The sequence below is a fragment of the Andrena cerasifolii genome, chromosome 6 (assembly GCF_050908995.1).
Source record: "Andrena cerasifolii isolate SP2316 chromosome 6, iyAndCera1_principal, whole genome shotgun sequence".
Taxonomy (NCBI): domain Eukaryota; kingdom Metazoa; phylum Arthropoda; class Insecta; order Hymenoptera; family Andrenidae; genus Andrena; species Andrena cerasifolii.
The window spans coordinates 17,565,077-17,583,301 of NC_135123.1; the positions used below are offsets into that span (position 1 = coordinate 17,565,077).

Genomic DNA, 18,225 nt, shown 5'->3' on the forward strand with positions numbered 1-18,225 from the left:
TTCGTTTCCTGTCGTACCCCATGAGAAATTACAACGGAAATAAACTGTTTATTGAATCCTCTGCATTAGTGTTACAGCCACCGTGCGCTCGTTGAAACATAAATTCCGATTTACAACGGGATGTAACGCCGCGGTCCGCTCCGCTGGCAAATAATCAACAACCATAAACTCTATTAAGGAGGTCGAAGATCCCTGGTGGCTGGTCACCTTTCGGTCAATATTCTCTCTGATATTTATGTTGCTAATCTACCGTTTTCTGTTTTAATATCGAGTACAGTATATCGCGGAAAACGAGCTCCAGGCTGACGTACATCCGTGAGGTTCTCCAAGCTTCTTCGAGCGAGGTTGCAGCTATAACTAAACGGGGTTCTCGAGCTATGTTCTTTAAAATATGAAAGGAAAGCTTGGATACCTATTCGGTTGGAACGAAAGGAAGAAAGGAATGGAGTGCAATGTCCGACGGGTCGAAAACGTAACAGAGTCAACTCAAGTCCTACTGGACTCGCGGATGTAAGTCGATCAAACAGGAACCTGGTGTCCCTGGAGCTACACTCGGCTCGGAAAGCTAGCACGGGATAAAGAAGAGGCGGACAGACGTAGAAGAAAGGTTGCTGACGGTTGTCGTCGGGGCTACGAGCCTTCGGTGTCTATTTCCCGAAGCAGGAGACAGCGTTGAAGGCGCACTGTTTCCAGTAGCTTCGCTTGCGCTGGAGGTCGCCGATGTCCAGCTGGCTCCGGAGCCGTTTCACGATCTGCTTCGTGAATAGATAATTGATCAGGGCCGTATCGATGCTTCCGTCGTCGTCCACCAACTGAAACAGACGTGTCACAGGTTTTCTCGCTGAAACTTAAACAACCTTCATCCTTGGCTAAGCGTCCTGCTGGCACGAGCGTTCAGCCCAATTGAAAGCGTTCTCGTGTAGCGCGTAGCGTGATCTTGAAGGGACAATCGAACGAACGGATAGGAGTCTCGAGGAGAGGGGAATTTCAAGTCGGTCGTAGCAGTTACGCAAAGAAGCGGGAGGGCGTGCAAAACGGTAGAGTTTCCCTAACTGCATTTCGCAGCGAACGAGTGTTGCATCTCTCACCGGTGGAAGAAGCAACGGATTATTTAAGTCCCTCTTCACCTACGATCTCAATTTGGTAAAGTCTGAATAAGCTCGGTAGCTACAAAGCTGCACCGGGTCTGGATCTTGCCCTCTGTCCACTCGAGGGTGGTTTCCTCGAGGATCAAGAGGCAGTTGCTCGTCATCAACGAGTAAAACGGGTTAGCCAGCGTCGTTAGCAAAGGCTAACGGGCGCGTGCACCGCCAATAAACGTTATTTTCGCCAGTCGTTGGAGTAATTGGAACGAATTGGCGGCGACCGCGAGAAACAACCGGAACGACCGAGCGAATTCCGTCTCACGCTGGCGAGTACCGGCTTTCCTCCGTTTCTTGCCTCTATTCGCGCGTCCAGCGGTGTCCACCCCCCTTTAATTTTAATATCGCCGCCCCGAGAACGGTGTTAATGGATTATAATACTGGCGCGGCTAACGCGATTTTATTCCCGGTCGCGCCAAACGGCTGCGCGCCCCTGCAAAGTCCCCGAGGATTGTTGAAACACGAAACGCCACTGGAATTCAATTCTTCCCACTTTTCCATTGCGGATGAACCGATCTGCGTGCTCTCAAAGCCAAATCTATTATAATTACGCGGACGTTGCTTCGAGTGCTTTATAATTACAAGGTATCCGTGTAGAATCGCAACGACAAGCGTTCTGCGAGAAAAAGGAAGCCTGGTCCACGTATTACGAGGTCAAGTCACGAGTCTATGTGGCTGCACGAACAAACGTGCGAAACGAGACAGCAAGTGGGGAGCAGCAAACTGCACGCTCGTCAAAATCGCTTTCTTCTCGCATTAGGAAGACCCCTTAAACCTTTCTAAATGTTTCAAGAAGCGAGACATCCGCGAAAGAGTGAAATGCACGATGCAGATGAGTCGTCAGACAGCCTGGCGTTTATAAGGTCTGCGAATGAACGTTCACGACCAACAACCGGTCGACGGACGCCGTCTGAAATCGGATTGCCGTCACCGAGGCATCGATTATCGGATCAGCCGCAAATTTATCGGCCTTCCGCCAGGCGAGCCTCGAGAAAGGGCCGCGGCAGTCGGCTTTCCGCGAGTCATCTCAGGGATTAGTCGTCCAGCGACAAAGGCTGATCTTCAATATCGCCCGCTTTTGTCGAAACTCTGCTGCGTACAGAGCCCTGCGAATCCACGATACCAGTTCTATCGGCATCGCTGAAGAATTTCCCTCGATGGACCCCGCTGTGCATCTTCTCCCGGAACGATTCGCCCGATTGGAGCTGGTGAACTCGATCGGGCACAGATGGATTGCTTCGCTCTTAGAGTTCAGAGCCTCGGTGCTCGCTAAAGGTCGATCGGTTTCGGTAAGAGATCCGCGGGCGTGAATAATTCCGCGATACGGAGCGAGTGTCGGGCAATTTTCCGTTCTATTTGCGGCGCAATTGCAATCTCGTTTCCCGCCGGCGCGGCACCGGAAGCGCAAGATTTTTCTTGCCGCGCTGGGAATACCGGCTGCTTCTGGGAAACTGCGCCCCGTATACCGTAGCGGGTTCAGCTTGCCCCACTTGATTCTTCGGATTGCTCCGCGTCGCGCCGAGGGGCGAGTGCTTTTCATATTCCCGATGTAACGTAAATCAATTTGCTCCGCCCGTTCGGAGGAAGGTAAATTCTGGCTTATTTTCCTATACACGGGGGAAGAGGGCGGCCGAGAGAGGCAAGGGTTTGTTCCGCGGCAGAGTTGCAGAGTCGTTGTCGGGAAATATGGGTATCGAATAAAGATATGGGTGGGAAAGAACACGTGGGACGACCGTCGGGGAAATTCGAGAAAGGGAGGACGTAACGGAATCCCATTCCGATGGATGAAGCCGGAGGGTACGTAAACACGAGGAGGAACAACAGCGCCGGTGCCATTTGAATCTCTTATGCAACACGCCCGTCGTCTCTCCTCCAGGAAAAGAAGAAATCCCCGGTGATCCAAGACGCCGGTTATTTCGCGCCACGCCGATTCTCCCTCGACACCCATCTTCTCTCCCCGTAACCCACGTATGCTAATTCGCCGGGTCGCGGGGAATTCTTCGGCCCGTTTAAACGTTCCGACGAAACACTCTCGTTGCATCTACGTCGTCAATGATGGCCAATTTGCAATTCAAACGCGCTGGTAATGGTTACGCAACGGAACTGCGTACGAACGAGCACCTACTTCCGAGCGTGCATGCGTTTCCTACGGAAAATAGAGGGAGAGAGAGCCCGAGGGAAAACCGACGTTGGGGACGTTTTCGTACGGTACGTACATCGAACGAACGGTGGCGCAATAAGGGTTCGCAACTTCGTTGAATGCCTACGCGGGGAGTATTGCCGCGGCGTTTTCGGTATCCACCTGCTGATTGCCTGGGAGAAACGGAAGCGACTTAACGAGCAAGTATACGTATACGGAAGTTCGCGCAGATTTTCCTGAAACGAGTTTAAAGGAGAATATCATCCGGCGTAAGTAACAATTTACCTCGAGTAACGCGATGCTTGTAACCCTAAACGGCGGGAAAGAGGAAAGGAAAGACACCGTGATTCATTGGCGAACACAATCTCGCCGCGGCAGCAATTTGCTTTGTAATTCGCTGCGCGAGTCGTTCGTCTCGTGCCGTTTCTCTGCGTGCCTTCGCCTCGACTAGCAAATTAAATTTGTCCCTTTGAAACGACATCCAATGGCGGTGTATTAAATTCTTGCCAGGCGCTCGTCCCGAGACCTCTTTCTTCGGGGAATAATTGCCGTGAAACGATCAACTTTTCCCTGGCATTTATAGAAAACGCTCCACTCAAGTGTGCTACCGTAGAAAAACCAAGTAATCTTCTTTTCCTTCTCTCTGGTTTCTGGGACCGAAATCCTGCAACAACGGTGCCCCATCGATCGATCGGGGCGTGTATAAAGTGCCATAGATAAAGGTTTATCTATCGACTCGAACAGGTTCGGTAGAACGCAAGTGTTACCGCGGCGCTAGTGCCACGTGGAAGAACCTTCCGGAGCCAGAGGCGCCCTATATCTCGCACCTAATTAAAGGAAGGGCTTAGCCCTGCTATAAATATCGTCGACTTTATTCATCCGCCAAGGCAGGGACGGCCGGCTGGTATTATCGCGGATTTGTAATCTCGGGAATGCAGTTTTCAATCCCCCCCTCGAGATAAACTTTCTCCGGGCTGTATAGTGGCTGGATTTATGCCGGCGGTAATAGCTTGCAACCGTTTACGTCGATGTAGATTAATATTCCGGCGACAGTTTATCAAGAGCAATGGCCTTCTTAAACGAAGGAGAAGGATCTGCGCGCAATTACGGTTGCCCATGCCTCCCGTTCCTCGGAGTATCGAGATCTCCATAGGAGAGTGTAGGTATGCGATTATATCGGGACGAGCGCATCCTTTGCCTTTGACCGCGCTGAGGACGCGCGCGATTAAGCCCGTACCTATGGATTATTAGAGGCAGCGTTAATTGCGCAGTTAGCGTCGCGGTTGCTCCAACATCTGCGGTAACATTCGCGCGACGATTCACCGTCCTTCGCGCTCAGACCACGGAATTAACGAACGGATGGAATTGCTGCTCCCCGCGGAAAATGATCGAAACGACTGGAAAGGGCTTCAAAGGACCAAAGCTCCCAAGTTTCTCCCCTGGGCCGCGGTAACGCCACGTGCACCACGCGCCGGCTCGGATGGCGAAGCCATTAAACCTGTTACACGGCCGAAACGAAAGGAAAATACGGAACAATCGCGCGCGCGTGACTTCAGCTGTTGTAAAAAAGTACAATAGTTGTGAATTATTAGTTTTCATCCTGCCTGAGAGCGACCACTCTGTTTCCTAGCTGTGCCTTCTACGCTTTATGAAAAATCCCCGCCTCTTTTACTCCAGTTTCTCAGTCTGGATGCACAGGCGTTGAAAAGAAAAAGTGGCACGTTTCGCGGAAAGGGCAACGCGCGTGCGAAAGTTCATTGGCAAAACACATTCTACAGTGAAACTACTGCGTGAAAGATGTCATCAGGGAAATGAATAAAGCAATACTTATTTATAATAGTAGTCGTTTACTCTGTTCCGTCTTTTTTCTTTTTTAAAGACAACTACATCGTTTTTTAGATTTGACTATAGAATTATTTTTAAAGTAAAGTCGCATTCGTAACTTAAAAAAAATCAGAATCCCAGATGAAACACAGAACAGGTAAAAATTAAAAAAAGCACGATAAACTCGTGATGTTGTAAAAAGTAGGGTAGGGTGGGGCTAAAAGTCCCATTTTTTCGAATAAACCTATGTAAAATTTAGTACTAACAATCTAGAGATATCTGGTGTTACTTTGTCTAAACTATTATGCTTTACGTTCGCGAAGTTCGTTTGTTGATACCGCTATTTTCTGTTGAGTTACTTTTTGCCCCATGCGTGGGGTAGAAAGTTCCTAATGTCTTTTCGCGTAATATTAAACTAAATAAGTAAAAAACTCTTTTCGAACCAACAAATATTTATTAAACTAATTCTTTTTAAGTTGAAAAGTATAAGTCAGAGGCTCACTTTGAACTAAAAACTAAAACAAATCGCTCAACTAAAGCAAAAACACTAAAGACTTTGGCATCATTTCTTTATACCTTGGCCATCTTAAGATAATTATTATGAAAACAAATAATCAAATATAGATCTTCAGTCCGAGAGACTTTTTGCCCCAATGGTACCTCTACAGGTAGTTTCTGCGTTAGAAAATATTATCATTTCGCAATAAACAATATCATCCCCGCATTACTAAAGGAACATATAATCTTAACGCGTAAACAATAAAAACGACGTATTTCTTTTAGTTTACGATACATAAAATAACAAAGGCGTCGTGTAATTCGCACGAACGTCCAGGAGTAACTGTCGACTCTGTGGTCACCCCCGTTTCTTCGCGCCTTTTACACAGTATACTGCGAAACTCAATACATTGTTTAGGAGCAGATGTTTTGAATTCGGGACTTTTTTCCCCAGCCTATCCTACCACGCGTGGGTAACGAAAGGTTAAATGGTCCCTTTGCAATCGAATGAAGCTCGCGAACGAAAAAGTCGCGGAAGCAAGTCGGAGTGAACTTGCAACGTTCGGTGGAAAACTCGCACCGCGGAAAAGCGAAGTTTTCATGGACGGCCTTTCCACCTTGATCCCAATTAACCCGCGCGACTCTTTGAAAGCATTGAAAGCGGCAGAGGACAAGGAAGCGTCGGAGAAATTGAATTCGCGAGGCGGGGACTCTCGTCAGGGGCCGAGCAACAGGTTCCCAGGCTCTTTTTCAGTCGCCTTCGTCCATCAGTTTCAAACTTGAAAGCCCTCCGCGCGATTATTCGACGACGTTTCCTCCACTTAATTGCTGCCAAGTTTGTCAGGGTTGCCGAACTGGAAGGGTCACCTCGAAGGCAACTGTTTGAAATTCTGCCGGGCAGAAGCGAGCCGAGGGGAGAGTTTTGGGGGCTAGAAAGGTCGAGGGGTTGCGTCGCGACGGGAAAGCTCCATATTAAAAAGGGACGATCGGTAGTCCCCGTTACTACAGGCATGTCCTCTCGACGAAACTGTTTCTCATTTGTTCTGGCGCGCGTGGCAGCAATACAAATTGCTGCCTCCGCGCCAACTTCCAATGTCGTCCTTATGGACGAAGCTCCTCCCCTCCCTCTCTCGCCCTCTTTTCGGGGAGGACATCCCCGTGGTCGGTGGTGGCCGCTGCGAAGAACCCGTGGGAAGGGAAAACGTTTCCAAATAAATGGACGCCCGACCGCGTGCTCGCAATCTGCTAATTAATCAGCCAGGGAAATTAATTTCCAAGTAAAAGCTGCGGCGGTGCCGACCGCGGGACGATTTTAAACGGCCGCTGACAGATCAAAGCGTCGACCATTGATCATAGATTCTGCCTGGATATTGCGTCGACAACGACAAGCGTTCGAGAAGGAAAAACAAGCGGAACAAATAAACGGAATCGAGGAGCGATTGAAGGAGCGTAAAGGCTGCAGTGCTGGCGAATAATAAGCTTCGCGGACATGCAAGAGTGCTCGAGCTTGACCGAGTTCGAGGAACGCGTGAACAATGCTTTATCGGGGTGGGAGCGGATTCTGGAGTCGATCCTCTGTCGAGTGGAGTTTAATGGGAAGAGACAATTGGAAATGATGGAAAATGTACGAGTACTCTATTCGCGTTGCGTGATCCGTGCTCCTGTAATGAACGTAAGTAGCTGTTCGACGATATACTATCGTCTTGCATCGGTTACTTTACGCGCGAGTAGAACGTCTCGACGATTCGCGCGAGCAAGTAGAATAGGAGCGGCAGTGGTCAGACGGCGGAGGATTCGAGCTCCGACGGCAATTACCGCTGACACCTCGCAGCTCGTTTATTTCCCTTTACGCTTTCATCAAGACGTGGAAAGCGATCAAAAGAATCTACCGCAACGAGCAATTGAAGATCCAGCAGGCACAGGCCCGTGTCCGCGGTACTAAACGGTGCTACTCGACTCCGTTCTCCGTGGCAGCGATCGAAACGAGTTCAAGACGAGCGTTAGCCTCTTGCGGCGGGAAAAAATCGGGAGCACCGCGCGGTGAGACGGTAACGAGCCGCGTTTGTCGTTGCTCGAGTAGCTAAGCAGGAGTGCAGGGACCCAGGATTCTTCTAACGAGCACAAGACGCCAGCGGCTGGCACGCGAAACGTTCCACTTCCTCCTTATTAACCCGTACGTAATCTTCCGCGTTAATACGTCTGCGCTACGTCTTTCAAAGGGCTGAAAAATTCTCGTTACTTACATCTACCTCGTTTAACAGCCTGTCCTTGTCGACGGCCGGAAGAGAAGCCGACCAACCGACCAGGACCATCAGGGCCACGGCCACGAACGCGGCGATTCTTAGCGACGACATCCTCTCGCTCTGAAACAGAAAGCCACGTTAATCCTGATAATTAGAGGGAGCGATAAATCCGGCGGCCTAGAAAATTAGGTCGTTAATGGCAACTGGGATTCGATTATTAATGACAGGCATCGGGGTGGAAAGCAGAATCCCCTCGCATGGCTGTCGCTAATAACTTCCGCGCAGTTCGCGAGTGATTTCTTCGTCGTCGTTAGGAAGGACGAAAGTTTTTCGCCGCGAGAAGTCCGACGGCCACGCGAATCTATTTCCATTAACGACGCACGCACGCACGCTGTTTCCTCTGGACGCAGGTGCCGCAACAGCGTGGAAAGTAACGAGTCGTCGTATCTCCTCGCTGGAAGCTCTAAAACCACCTACAGCGTCGGCTTCGTTCCTTGATTGCGTGGCAAGATTTCGTCCAGCGACGCCGCGGACCGCTTTGCGCGTCGTTAAGAGGCGAGATTTAAAGCCGCGATTAGAGATCGTCTTGGATTACTGTGCCCGTCGTCCTGGAGCTAGCGTTTCCGCGTACGATTCGATTAACGTCCACGGGAGCGGAAGCAATGGCTCTTTCGAGTCGAGTCCCCAGCCAAAATTCTCTTCACACCTGAATCTCCGCGAATCCCAAAATAGATCCTTTGCCGTGTATTCCAAGCTCACCGCGGGACCCTAAATTCTCCTCGATTACATCACGAGACCGCGGTCCAGAATTTACAAGACTCGTCCTTCGATCGAGCGTCTACTCACTCGCGGGACAAGCTCCATTAAGGATCCAAGCGGCGTCCCGCGCGAGCCCTGAGCAACGATCATCGAATTAAACGCGACGCGGCAGTATTTCTTAATTTATGTGCCGGCGGACGTCGCCCGCTGTCGTCCAGCGATAATCTAACGAAAACGAATGAAGCCCTAACGGAGCTCGTTATCACGGTAATCTCTTTCCCGCCCGCTGGGACGAATAGAATCCTTCGAGTCTCCCAACTTCGCCACGAGGACAGGCAAAACTTGCGCGCGCGTTCGTCGCTCCTCTACCTGGGAATTCGTGGGAAATACCGAGCCGAGAATAATTCGCGGGGATACGTGATTTCGTTAACGAAACTCGGCTGCGCATTATCTCGCGCGATTCAATCGGTCGCGTTTTAAAAAGCGACTGCAGCTCATCAGCGCTCATTCATGCGACGAGTGTTTTTCGTTCTGCGTTTTCCTTAGGAACGTTGCCTCGGCAGAAGGGCGTTTCAAAGGCCCGTTGGTACGTGGCACCGAGCAATTTTCATTGCCTAAAGGCGACGGGGTTAACGGACGCGCAAGGCTGAAATTCAGCAAAGAAATTCCTAACGTTTTCGCGAGAATTCGCCGAAGCGGTCCTACGACTGTTTATAAAATTATTGCTTTGACTTGAAATTAACAAAAAAAGAGAACGCTACTTGATAAATATATATTTTCACGCAGCAAGTAGTAGTTACTGAGTTGATATGTTTTTGTTTCTATATTCGGCGAATTGTTGAAATCTGGAGATGCCGAAAACAAAAATATTGCCCAAAACAATTGTTTACGTATATGCATCATGAAATGGTGGTGCCATACAGACGTATTATTATCATTATTCAGGTAGCGAGGCTCGATTGACCGTGAAACAATTTGATCAGTGTCGAAGCAGGCCGTTCGCGGGCTTGACGATTGCTTTTATTCGCTTGGACCTGACACGAGGGTGGGTGGTCGAAGGGAGAGCAATTTCGTCGGTCGAATCGACAGTTCGATCCAGTCTGATGAGCGCGGACGTCCACTCTTTAACTGTCACTAACAGACCGCGACAACTCATGAGGGGGAATTGCGCGGTGAAAATAGCGACGTCCCGGAGTGAAGTATCGAGGGCTCACGATACTGCGCGACTGATTGAATATCGAGGGACGGTTAGAAAGGCCCGATCGTTCGGCGAGTTTAACGTAAGTTACGAATACAGGCCTCCGGATTGTCTGGCCGTGCGTCGCGTTCGCGCTCGAGCTGCACGAGGCGTCGGGCGGAAAACGAGCAAGCCGTGGGGTGCAATTGCTTGGGGAATTGCGTGCTTGTTCTACCGGTGAAAAACAAAGCGAAGGGAACTGCCGTTGATCGTGGGGGACGAGGGATGAACGGCGAGTAATTGCGTCGCTCCCTCGGCAACAGGTTTCTCGATCTTTAACGCGCACTTCTGCCCGACAACTGGATTACTCGAAGCTACGAGTTACGAAGGAACAACGACCAGAGATCGCGCTGGTACATTTAAAAAACCGGCGCGTTTAAACGAGTACGGTTGATGGAGCGTATAGAGAAAAAGAGTACCTCGAGTAAGTTAAGCTGCGGAGATGCTGGACGAGCGATGCGAGATCCGGGGTTGGCTGGGACGTTGCGTTGTTTTTGTTGAGCGGGTACGAGGATCGGTGCCTACACGGGGCAGAATGAACCGAGCTTGCAAGTACGCGACCACTTTATATCCTAGACCCGCACTGGGTCGGTGGCGTTGGTGGTGGAAGTGCTGCTTCTGGTGGCATGGTGGTGGAAACCACCCCCAGCCACTCTTTCGACGGACACGCGTCCCGACCACCATATTTGAATCCGCTGGGGGCTTTTCGCGCGTCCCTCCTTTGCCACTCTTTATCCGATTGCGACCTTCGGGTGAGTCCGATCGATTGGCGACTGGCCGATTAATCCCTCGCGATTTTTTCGCTTCGCCCACTACTGGTCACCCTTCGCGCTTTCCGCGAGACTAAACACCCAACTGGGTATCGAATGCCGTGGGTACGAATCGAACTCTGACCGAGGTGCAGCTCCGGCTCTCCAATCAGGCGGACAGACAACTCGTTCCTTAGAGGACAGAGACGGAGTAGGATTGCCAAAGGTAACGGGATGCCTAGCCGTACGCAGATTACAGTTACGACGGTGGCCCGTCGTTAGCAGGCAGTTTCAGCAGTCGCGTTACGAGGGAGAATTACGCGCACGGTGCTCCTCCCAGCGAAGACACGATCCCGCGTACCTGGCTCCTTTCAATTTCAAGCCGGGACCTGGATGGTCACGCATTAATTTCATCGACGTACTAGATGAGCGATTGGATTAGCAGCAAGAGGCGAGCGATTTTTCCCCTCGACAGGCCGTTGCCTCGGGCTTCTTTATCGCGCGTCCTTCAAAGCGCAATTTATCGCCGCCTTTAGAAAGCTCCGGCAGTTCGCAACGTACTTTAATATCGAGTTATCGGCGAACGATGTCACGATCGAGCCATCGCCGTGCACCTTTTTTTTTTTCTTCACCGACCGCGCAAATTCGGAGCCACTGTTCGCAGCAGTGACTATTTTCGGTAAACGTCGGAGTCGAGCGACGCTGGTTTGACTTTTCGCGTTTGCGACGGGCAAATATTGGTCCACCGGAGCATCGAATCCAGTGACACTCGTCGCGGTATCCATACGAACCCTCTCGATCGATGCCAACCACTTGAAGCGAGTTTTAAACGCACGACGCATCGGCGACCGTTAAGATTCGGTCCACGCGAGGAAGAATAGTGGACGGCTAAAACTTTCAACCCTGCCAGTCACTTTGCCATTCTCCCACGGCGGAGTGTCGCAATTTTTCAAGAATTCTTCTCGAGAGGAAAAAGGTCCGTTTGCTTTCAATTACGGAATAATATAAAATTATAAATCTGCCGGGTCCGGGATGGCGAGAGCGGAGGGTGAGAATGAGCGAACGAGCGTTCACTGGTCGGGCAGAATTGCGGGGCAATGCGGCAGCTGGCGTAGAAATTCACGGCGAAGCAGCCCAGGAATGTCTCATCCCCTAAAATATGCCGAACGGCATGCTCGGCGCGACGTACCGCGAGATACCGCCTCTTCAGGCATTCTTCGCGTATTCGTTACTGTTCGACCCTGTCGCCCGGTCGTTCTACCCTGCCGGTCGAATTATTTATTCAATTAGCGCGGTGAGACCGCTTCGGGCACTGTTAGCAGGCGTAACGCATACGCTGCAAGGGTGGATCGAACGACCGTGTGCCACGTAATAATTCAAGTTCGCCAGTTCCGCGGTCGCCTGAAGCAGAAAGGGAACGACGAAACGCGATAACGATTCGATCGGCGAGATAAGAGGCGTCAGTTGATTCCGCTCGGCGCGGTCGCTATCAGGCGGAAAAGAGCTGGCAATCGATAACCGTCGATAGGCAATCGGCTGGCCAGAAAAGAGCCATCAACCACCGAGCTTTGGGGACGTAATCTAACGTGATAAACGCAGTGCGTCAACGATCGCCATTCGATCTTCCACTGTTTCCTAAACGCCTGTCCCTACCTCCTTCCAGGATTCCATTCTTCATCCAGGACACCGGCTTCCACCGAAATTCCTCAGGGTGCATCGAGCCCCGACGAATGATCCCTTGCATCGCGTCTCGAAACTCCAAAACAACCCCTCCAACACCCTGAAACCCCCCGAGATCCTCTGCGACCTTAGCATTCAAACGGCTGTCGCCGCCTACACTTCCGTGGTCGGAAGGATGCATCGCGGTATTCTTCGCCCGAATCAGATACAGAATTCATCGTCGCGCCATTCGTGGAAGAGCATCGATCGCGCGCCACTCACTCCCACGACTTTAATTAAACCGAACTTGTTTTCGTTTAGACAGCTTTTCAGGCGGCATGGCGATTTAATGCAGGTGGGGAACGAGGTTGCGTCTACCGCTCGCGACACCGCGGCGTTTTAACGACTCGCGCTCTGCCACTCGTAAACGGACTCCTTTACGCGCCCCTCGACATTTTTGCGAGCTCTCATTGCGATGCGTGGAACGGATCGCAATGAGGAGCACCGAATGGATAGAGTTTGCACCGGCGCCGATAAAACGGGCAATTTTATTGCGCGCCGTTCCTCCGGTTATGTAATTTTCGGAGGAAACGATCTACCGACAGCTCGCCGGCTTCGTGATCAAGTTCAGCGAGCTGAATGGGTCCCCAGGGGTGGACGCAGCGACGGGTCTTGCTTTCCTGTCCAAGCGAGATATCCGTTACGTGAAAAAAAAAGTGGGGCGGACGAGCCGAACAGTCGATACAGCCGCGTTTTCATATAAATACGCGTTCGAGGTAACTTCGCAAGTTGCCCGCGGAGTCTCCGTCGTGATACCGTTAATTAAGGATTCTCGTAATCGACATTCGACCCCGATACTTTTCTTCCCTTTGATCTGGAGCAGCGTCGATGTAAACGTCGAGAGGGCAACCGGCGATCCGTTTACTTCGAACTATCGCTGGGCCGTTGAAGGATGATTAAAAAAAAGGCCAACGGCGCGCAATCGATCCCGTGACTACCTTACGCAACCAACGGGTCCGATTAGGCTTTCGTAAGAATCAGAGAGATTCGCGGGAATCGTCAGCAGCAGCCACGAAACAGGCTCGTCGAATCGAGAGCGAATATTTCAGCAGGAATTTGCGAGGTGTGACGTTGAGGCCTCTATCTCGCGACGCAGAGCTGTATCTGCCGTGTCGACGGGTCTGCCTATCTTTTGGCACCATTCCCGCTATCGCTCGACGATCGTGTCTTTAAGCAACGGAACGGCTGCGAAGAGGGAGGCGACGGGCGTGTCGCGGACAGCTCGGCTGGGTCGCTGTTCCCGTGGCAGTGGAACGAGTCGTTGTGTAGTCAGACGCCAGGGAACCTGTCTTCGCGCTTCGCTGATTGCTTACGTATCTCGGTGGGGTTGTATTTCGGGACACCCTAAATTTACCCGCGGATCGAACGAGATCCCAATGCTCCGATGAGGCAGGGAATAGACAGAGAAACCGCGGTGCTTCTCGTTGTCGCGTCGCAAGGTAAGGTAAGATAACAACGGAGCTTCCTAGTCTTCCGATCGCTATGGAAATGAGCGATGGCCCTGGGATGCTCGACGCTCGCCAACTTGAATTCTCGAGAACCGGGACCCGGCAAAATGATTTTCTCGTTCTGCCATGAATGTATCACCGAGGCGATTCGAGATCTTCGCGGGCTACTGAGTACCTGCGTTGCTTTTGAAGGATACTGAAAGGATACTTTTTATTCTTCTCACGGCCTTATCTCGCTGCCTGGCGTTACGCCACCCTCTGATGGAGCAAAAGGAACATCGGGAGGCGCGCAACGTTACGCGATCGCGTAGTAAACGATCAAGAGGATGTTGCAGTTCCGTCTCCGCGAGGGCTGGTAATTGACTTGACGCAATCGCGTGGAAAGAAAAGGTAATAGTTGATACGAGAACCTTTACCCTATAAGATTCCCTCTGTTAACCAGCGAACGGGCGATTGGGCAAGCAAATAGCCGGGTTTGCGAGTCTCAAGGGTGGAGAGGAACATAAGCCAGACCCTCGAAGCTCCCTTTGACGGAGCTTCGAATAAGTTCGCGTCACGTCTTACCGAGAGAAATCGAGACAGACCGTGAAACGCAGGATCGGCGTCGTAATTATCCCTTAACGAGACAGAGTTTCGTTCAGCTGGGCAAAGGAGGTACAGGAGGTCCGGGAACACGTAACGCGGCCTAACCGATCTCGGATCGATCGCGAGAAAAGGGCTGCCCCGAAGCAAATCAAAGCCTTTGGTTCAAAGCTGAAATTGGATCTCTTTTCTGTCGCTCGGCCGCGAAAGAGATTTATAATCAACAGGGACTCATTAACGCTCTCTTTGACGACGTTTCAGTTTCTCTAGCTGCCGATAATCCCCGCCTACGGTTTCAAATGCAACGGGTAGCCGGTTCCGCTGCGAAAACCACAATTTCCTCCGCGCGCGCACTATTCTGTTTCTTTTCTCAATTTATTCTTCACTGGAGAGGACCGCGCGGCGTGTAATTAAGCCGTTACTCCAGCGTCAGGGTAATTGTAACGAATGCCCAGGGAAATTAGGGTTTCGATGTGCGCGCAGCCGCCGCGAAAAACAAAAGGAGTCGTCGAAGTACTTCTCTTTCCTGCTTCCTGTTTCTACATCTGTTCGACGACCACTCGTTGGAAGATTCATTGAGGCGAGAGTGCGCTACCTTGCAAAGGGATGCTTCGCCGAGGCAACGGCGAATAGCGTCGGTAATCCTCGAATAGAAAGCGTATCTCCAAGGGTAGTTTCCTTATCGAACACAGAGGGGGTGGCTTACCACCGCAGGCTCCATCTGACAATCGGGAAAGCTTTTACTCGCGGTCGATAAAATCAAAAGTTTCCCTGGGAAAAAGTCGCCATCACCCCCGAACAGACCACCCTCTAAACCGTTCCTTCTCGATCGATCTTTCTTTTCAATAAAGGGCGCGTTCCACTTACGCCCAAATCGCTCCGGGCTCGCGATATGTAATAAAAATCACGGGCGACGTGGCGGTAAGTGGAACGCACCCAAAGTGTCGTTAGAACGTTCCTACGATCTTTTCTAATTAGTTTCATCGACCCTCCGAACACGGTAGCGAATTTAAAAGGGGACTAGCCACGTGTTTGGTGAAAAATAATTCTACTCAGGGCGGTTCGCCGTACAGGAAGTCGCGCATCGAGTCGTAAAGTGGTAAGTGGGCGAGAAAAAAAGTCGCGGCGGGGGGCTGAGTGCTACCAGAGAAATGTTTAGGGCGAGTTTCCATTATCGGTCTGTGCTCGGCCTGTACGTTGATTGACTTCCAGTGTCGCGGGACATTTTCGTGGCCTTTCCCACTTTCCTTTTTTAGCCCGACACCGTTCCCTCCGTCGTCCTTTTAATCGTCGAAACGCCCCTGATGGTCGAGCATAAAAATCTGTCCTCGCGACTAACGCCCTTTTTCTCCAACCAACTTGGAACTCTCTCGCGTTCCTAAATCTCCCAGCTGAATAAGTGACTTGTCACTTCTGAGGCAGTTCTGCCAGGGCCTGTCCGAAGAATTACAAACTACCCATCTCTCTTCCCTTCGCGGCGCATTTTTCTCGCGATTACCGTGGAATCTGCGTAGCTCAGGGCCTGTAACTCATCCCCGTGGCTGGATAAAAGCCTGAATCCCTCGGCTCAAGAAGCATTCTATCGTTCTTGGGTTTATAAGCCCCATCGTCGTGGTCGTAAGCGGCCCATTAGCTCGCGCAGGCGGCTCGTTAAATGCCGGTTAACTTACTCGAAATGAGGCCTTACGCTTCGCCCGTAAACGGAAGATCTTTGGCGAAAAGTGTTTCCTTATTGGACCAAGGCGCGAGTCGCTTCAAGTTGATTCTCGATCGGAGAAACTCGATGTCCAACGCAGGTTGTCGCCAATCTTTGGAAGAGGCTCGCAAAGTGGCGTTACGTCGCTGGCGTAAGGAGCGTACAAAAATTGTCCTCCCCTGATTTATACCCTCGAGGCAATCGATGTTCGTTTTAAGATTTCGATATGTACCTATAGTTGCAAGATGCTTTTCGTAGAGGATGCGACGGCCAATGATGCAGCGGCGCGATTTCGTCTGTCCCAGGACGAACGTCAAAGAAGCAACGCGCACCGAGCGTAACCGCAGGTCGTTGCGCGAGCCTGTTATTTGAAAGTAGAATTTCCAACAGCTCGCTGGCGGGCCGTGAAACGGAATCACGACTCACGCGGAATCGTCATTAGCTAATTAATGGCGCCGCTGATAATTGCTCGATGAGCCACACGATATTTGTTGCGGAGGCGTACGATCGTCTCTCGCTAAATAAACTCGCGGCGCGTGCGATTACGCGGAAAAACTGTCGATGGGAGGCGATATCATCGATTTTCCCCTCTGGATCGTTATGGATGCTGGTGCAGCTTTAATCGGCCAGAAATATTTACTCCGTCGCTCCGTTTGCGCCGCTGGCTTCGTCTCGCCTTCCTTGGAACTTTACTTCGTCCGACGGCCACCTGCATCATTCTCATAAGTATTCATCTTTTCCTGCGTATCAAAGAAACTGTCTACCTTTGTTCGTAAACAAGCGTAAGCCAAAGAAACTCTGCACTACCTTGATTACAGGAATCAGGAGGGATTGTTTGGTTCGATAGAGGTCGGCGCGACGGGGAAGCTGCAAGAGGTCGCAGTTAATGTCCCGCCCTTCTGTTTCGGTCTATCAATTAGTCTAATGAGTCGAGCTAAGAAAACGAGGAACTCGCTGAAAGGACAGCTTACGAGAAAACGTTCGAAGGGCGGCGGGGGCGACAATTAACGGGGAAGACGCCAAGAAAAGGGCCGAAGACGGAAAGAAGCCAGAGACGAGCCAGGGCACGCAGCTTTTGGTTCGTCACGTGCCGCGCCGCAGAGTTATTAGCCGTTAATTAAAGCTGGCACGTGACACCGGAACCCGCTCGATTCAATCTATCCGTTTCTCCACGGCCGAACCACCTGTCGCTTTTCCCCATTCCCCTCGAGCGAGCGGCATTTTTCTCCTTCGCGCTAACGAGTCCGCCTTCTGGAAGCTCGCGAAGACAACGCTGGAAGCAATTAACTCGAATGTAGGAAGAGCCAGCGAATAGCGTCGTTGGTAAAACAGCGTAGAGGGGAAAATGTTGCCGCTTTGCACGCGTGTGCAGATCGAGCCGGCTTTAAATAGTCACAAAGTCCTTATCGATCTGATCTATTCCATCCTCTATCTATTCCCGTGTTTCCAGCGAGGGTACGCGCTCGCTCGAACGCGGGGAGCTCGTGGTATTTTAAACGAGCGCCCTGTGATTAGCAAGGGAAGCTCGGTGAACGAGTAACGAGGAAACAGGAGACGAAGATACCGAGATCCAGTTACCGCCAGCAGACTTGCCAAACTTGAAAACTCCGGGGTTATAATTCCCCGGCCAATTTCTCACTTTGTAATCGGTACTTACGACGCGGACCCGCGACTGCATATTGGTCGTCGAGTGGCTGTCGTCCGAGACGAGCATAATCCGCGGATCGTGCGACGTCGAGAACGTGGGCGTTCCTGTATTCCGATGTTACTACAGAAAAACCGACCCCTCCAATTAAAGAAATTAAACAGCTTCGCACCCACGCGGCGGGCAGCTGCCTGCAAATTCTGAGACTCGTGTTGACGCGTCACGAGACTCGCGAGCCTCGATAGGACGCGAGAAAGGAGCCTTTTGTGCTTCTATCGGACAACTACCCCAGACGTCCTTTCCTCCTCGTTTCCGGTTCCGTAGCATTCATTCGGCGCACATTCGCGAAGTATTTGGTAGAGGCCACGAGCACGCTCCAGTGCCCGAACGGAAACTTGCGCGAAGAAGGCCAATTCCCGTCCAGTCTTCCCTCTAGCAAGTCGCGTGGGCGCGCTAATTAAAGTTTACGAACAGCACCACCCTCGATCGCGATTTCTACCCCAGTTCGCGGGGCAGGATGTATCGACGAGAGGCGGAAACGGA

General features: G+C 51.3%; 1 protein-coding gene across 2 annotated transcripts in view; it reads right to left on the bottom strand.

Annotated features, from left to right (window-relative positions):
- Positions 1-28: 28 nt before the first annotated feature.
- LOC143370134 (prohormone-1) overlaps positions 29-18,225 on the bottom strand; it is a 61,283-nt gene continuing 43,086 nt past the window's right edge. Inside the window, exons 1-3 of one of the 2 annotated variants that reach the window (XM_076814809.1) lie at positions 10,263-10,407; positions 7,848-7,967; positions 29-812 (exon numbers count right to left, since the gene is read on the bottom strand). In XM_076814809.1, coding sequence (XP_076670924.1) covers positions 648-812; positions 7,848-7,958 — 276 coding nt within the window. In that variant the 5' untranslated portion in view covers positions 7,959-7,967; positions 10,263-10,407 and the 3' untranslated portion in view covers positions 29-647. Of the gene's footprint in view, positions 813-7,847; positions 7,968-10,262; positions 10,408-18,225 lie in introns of those variants that run through there. The other variant, XM_076814808.1, reaches the window with a different exon arrangement.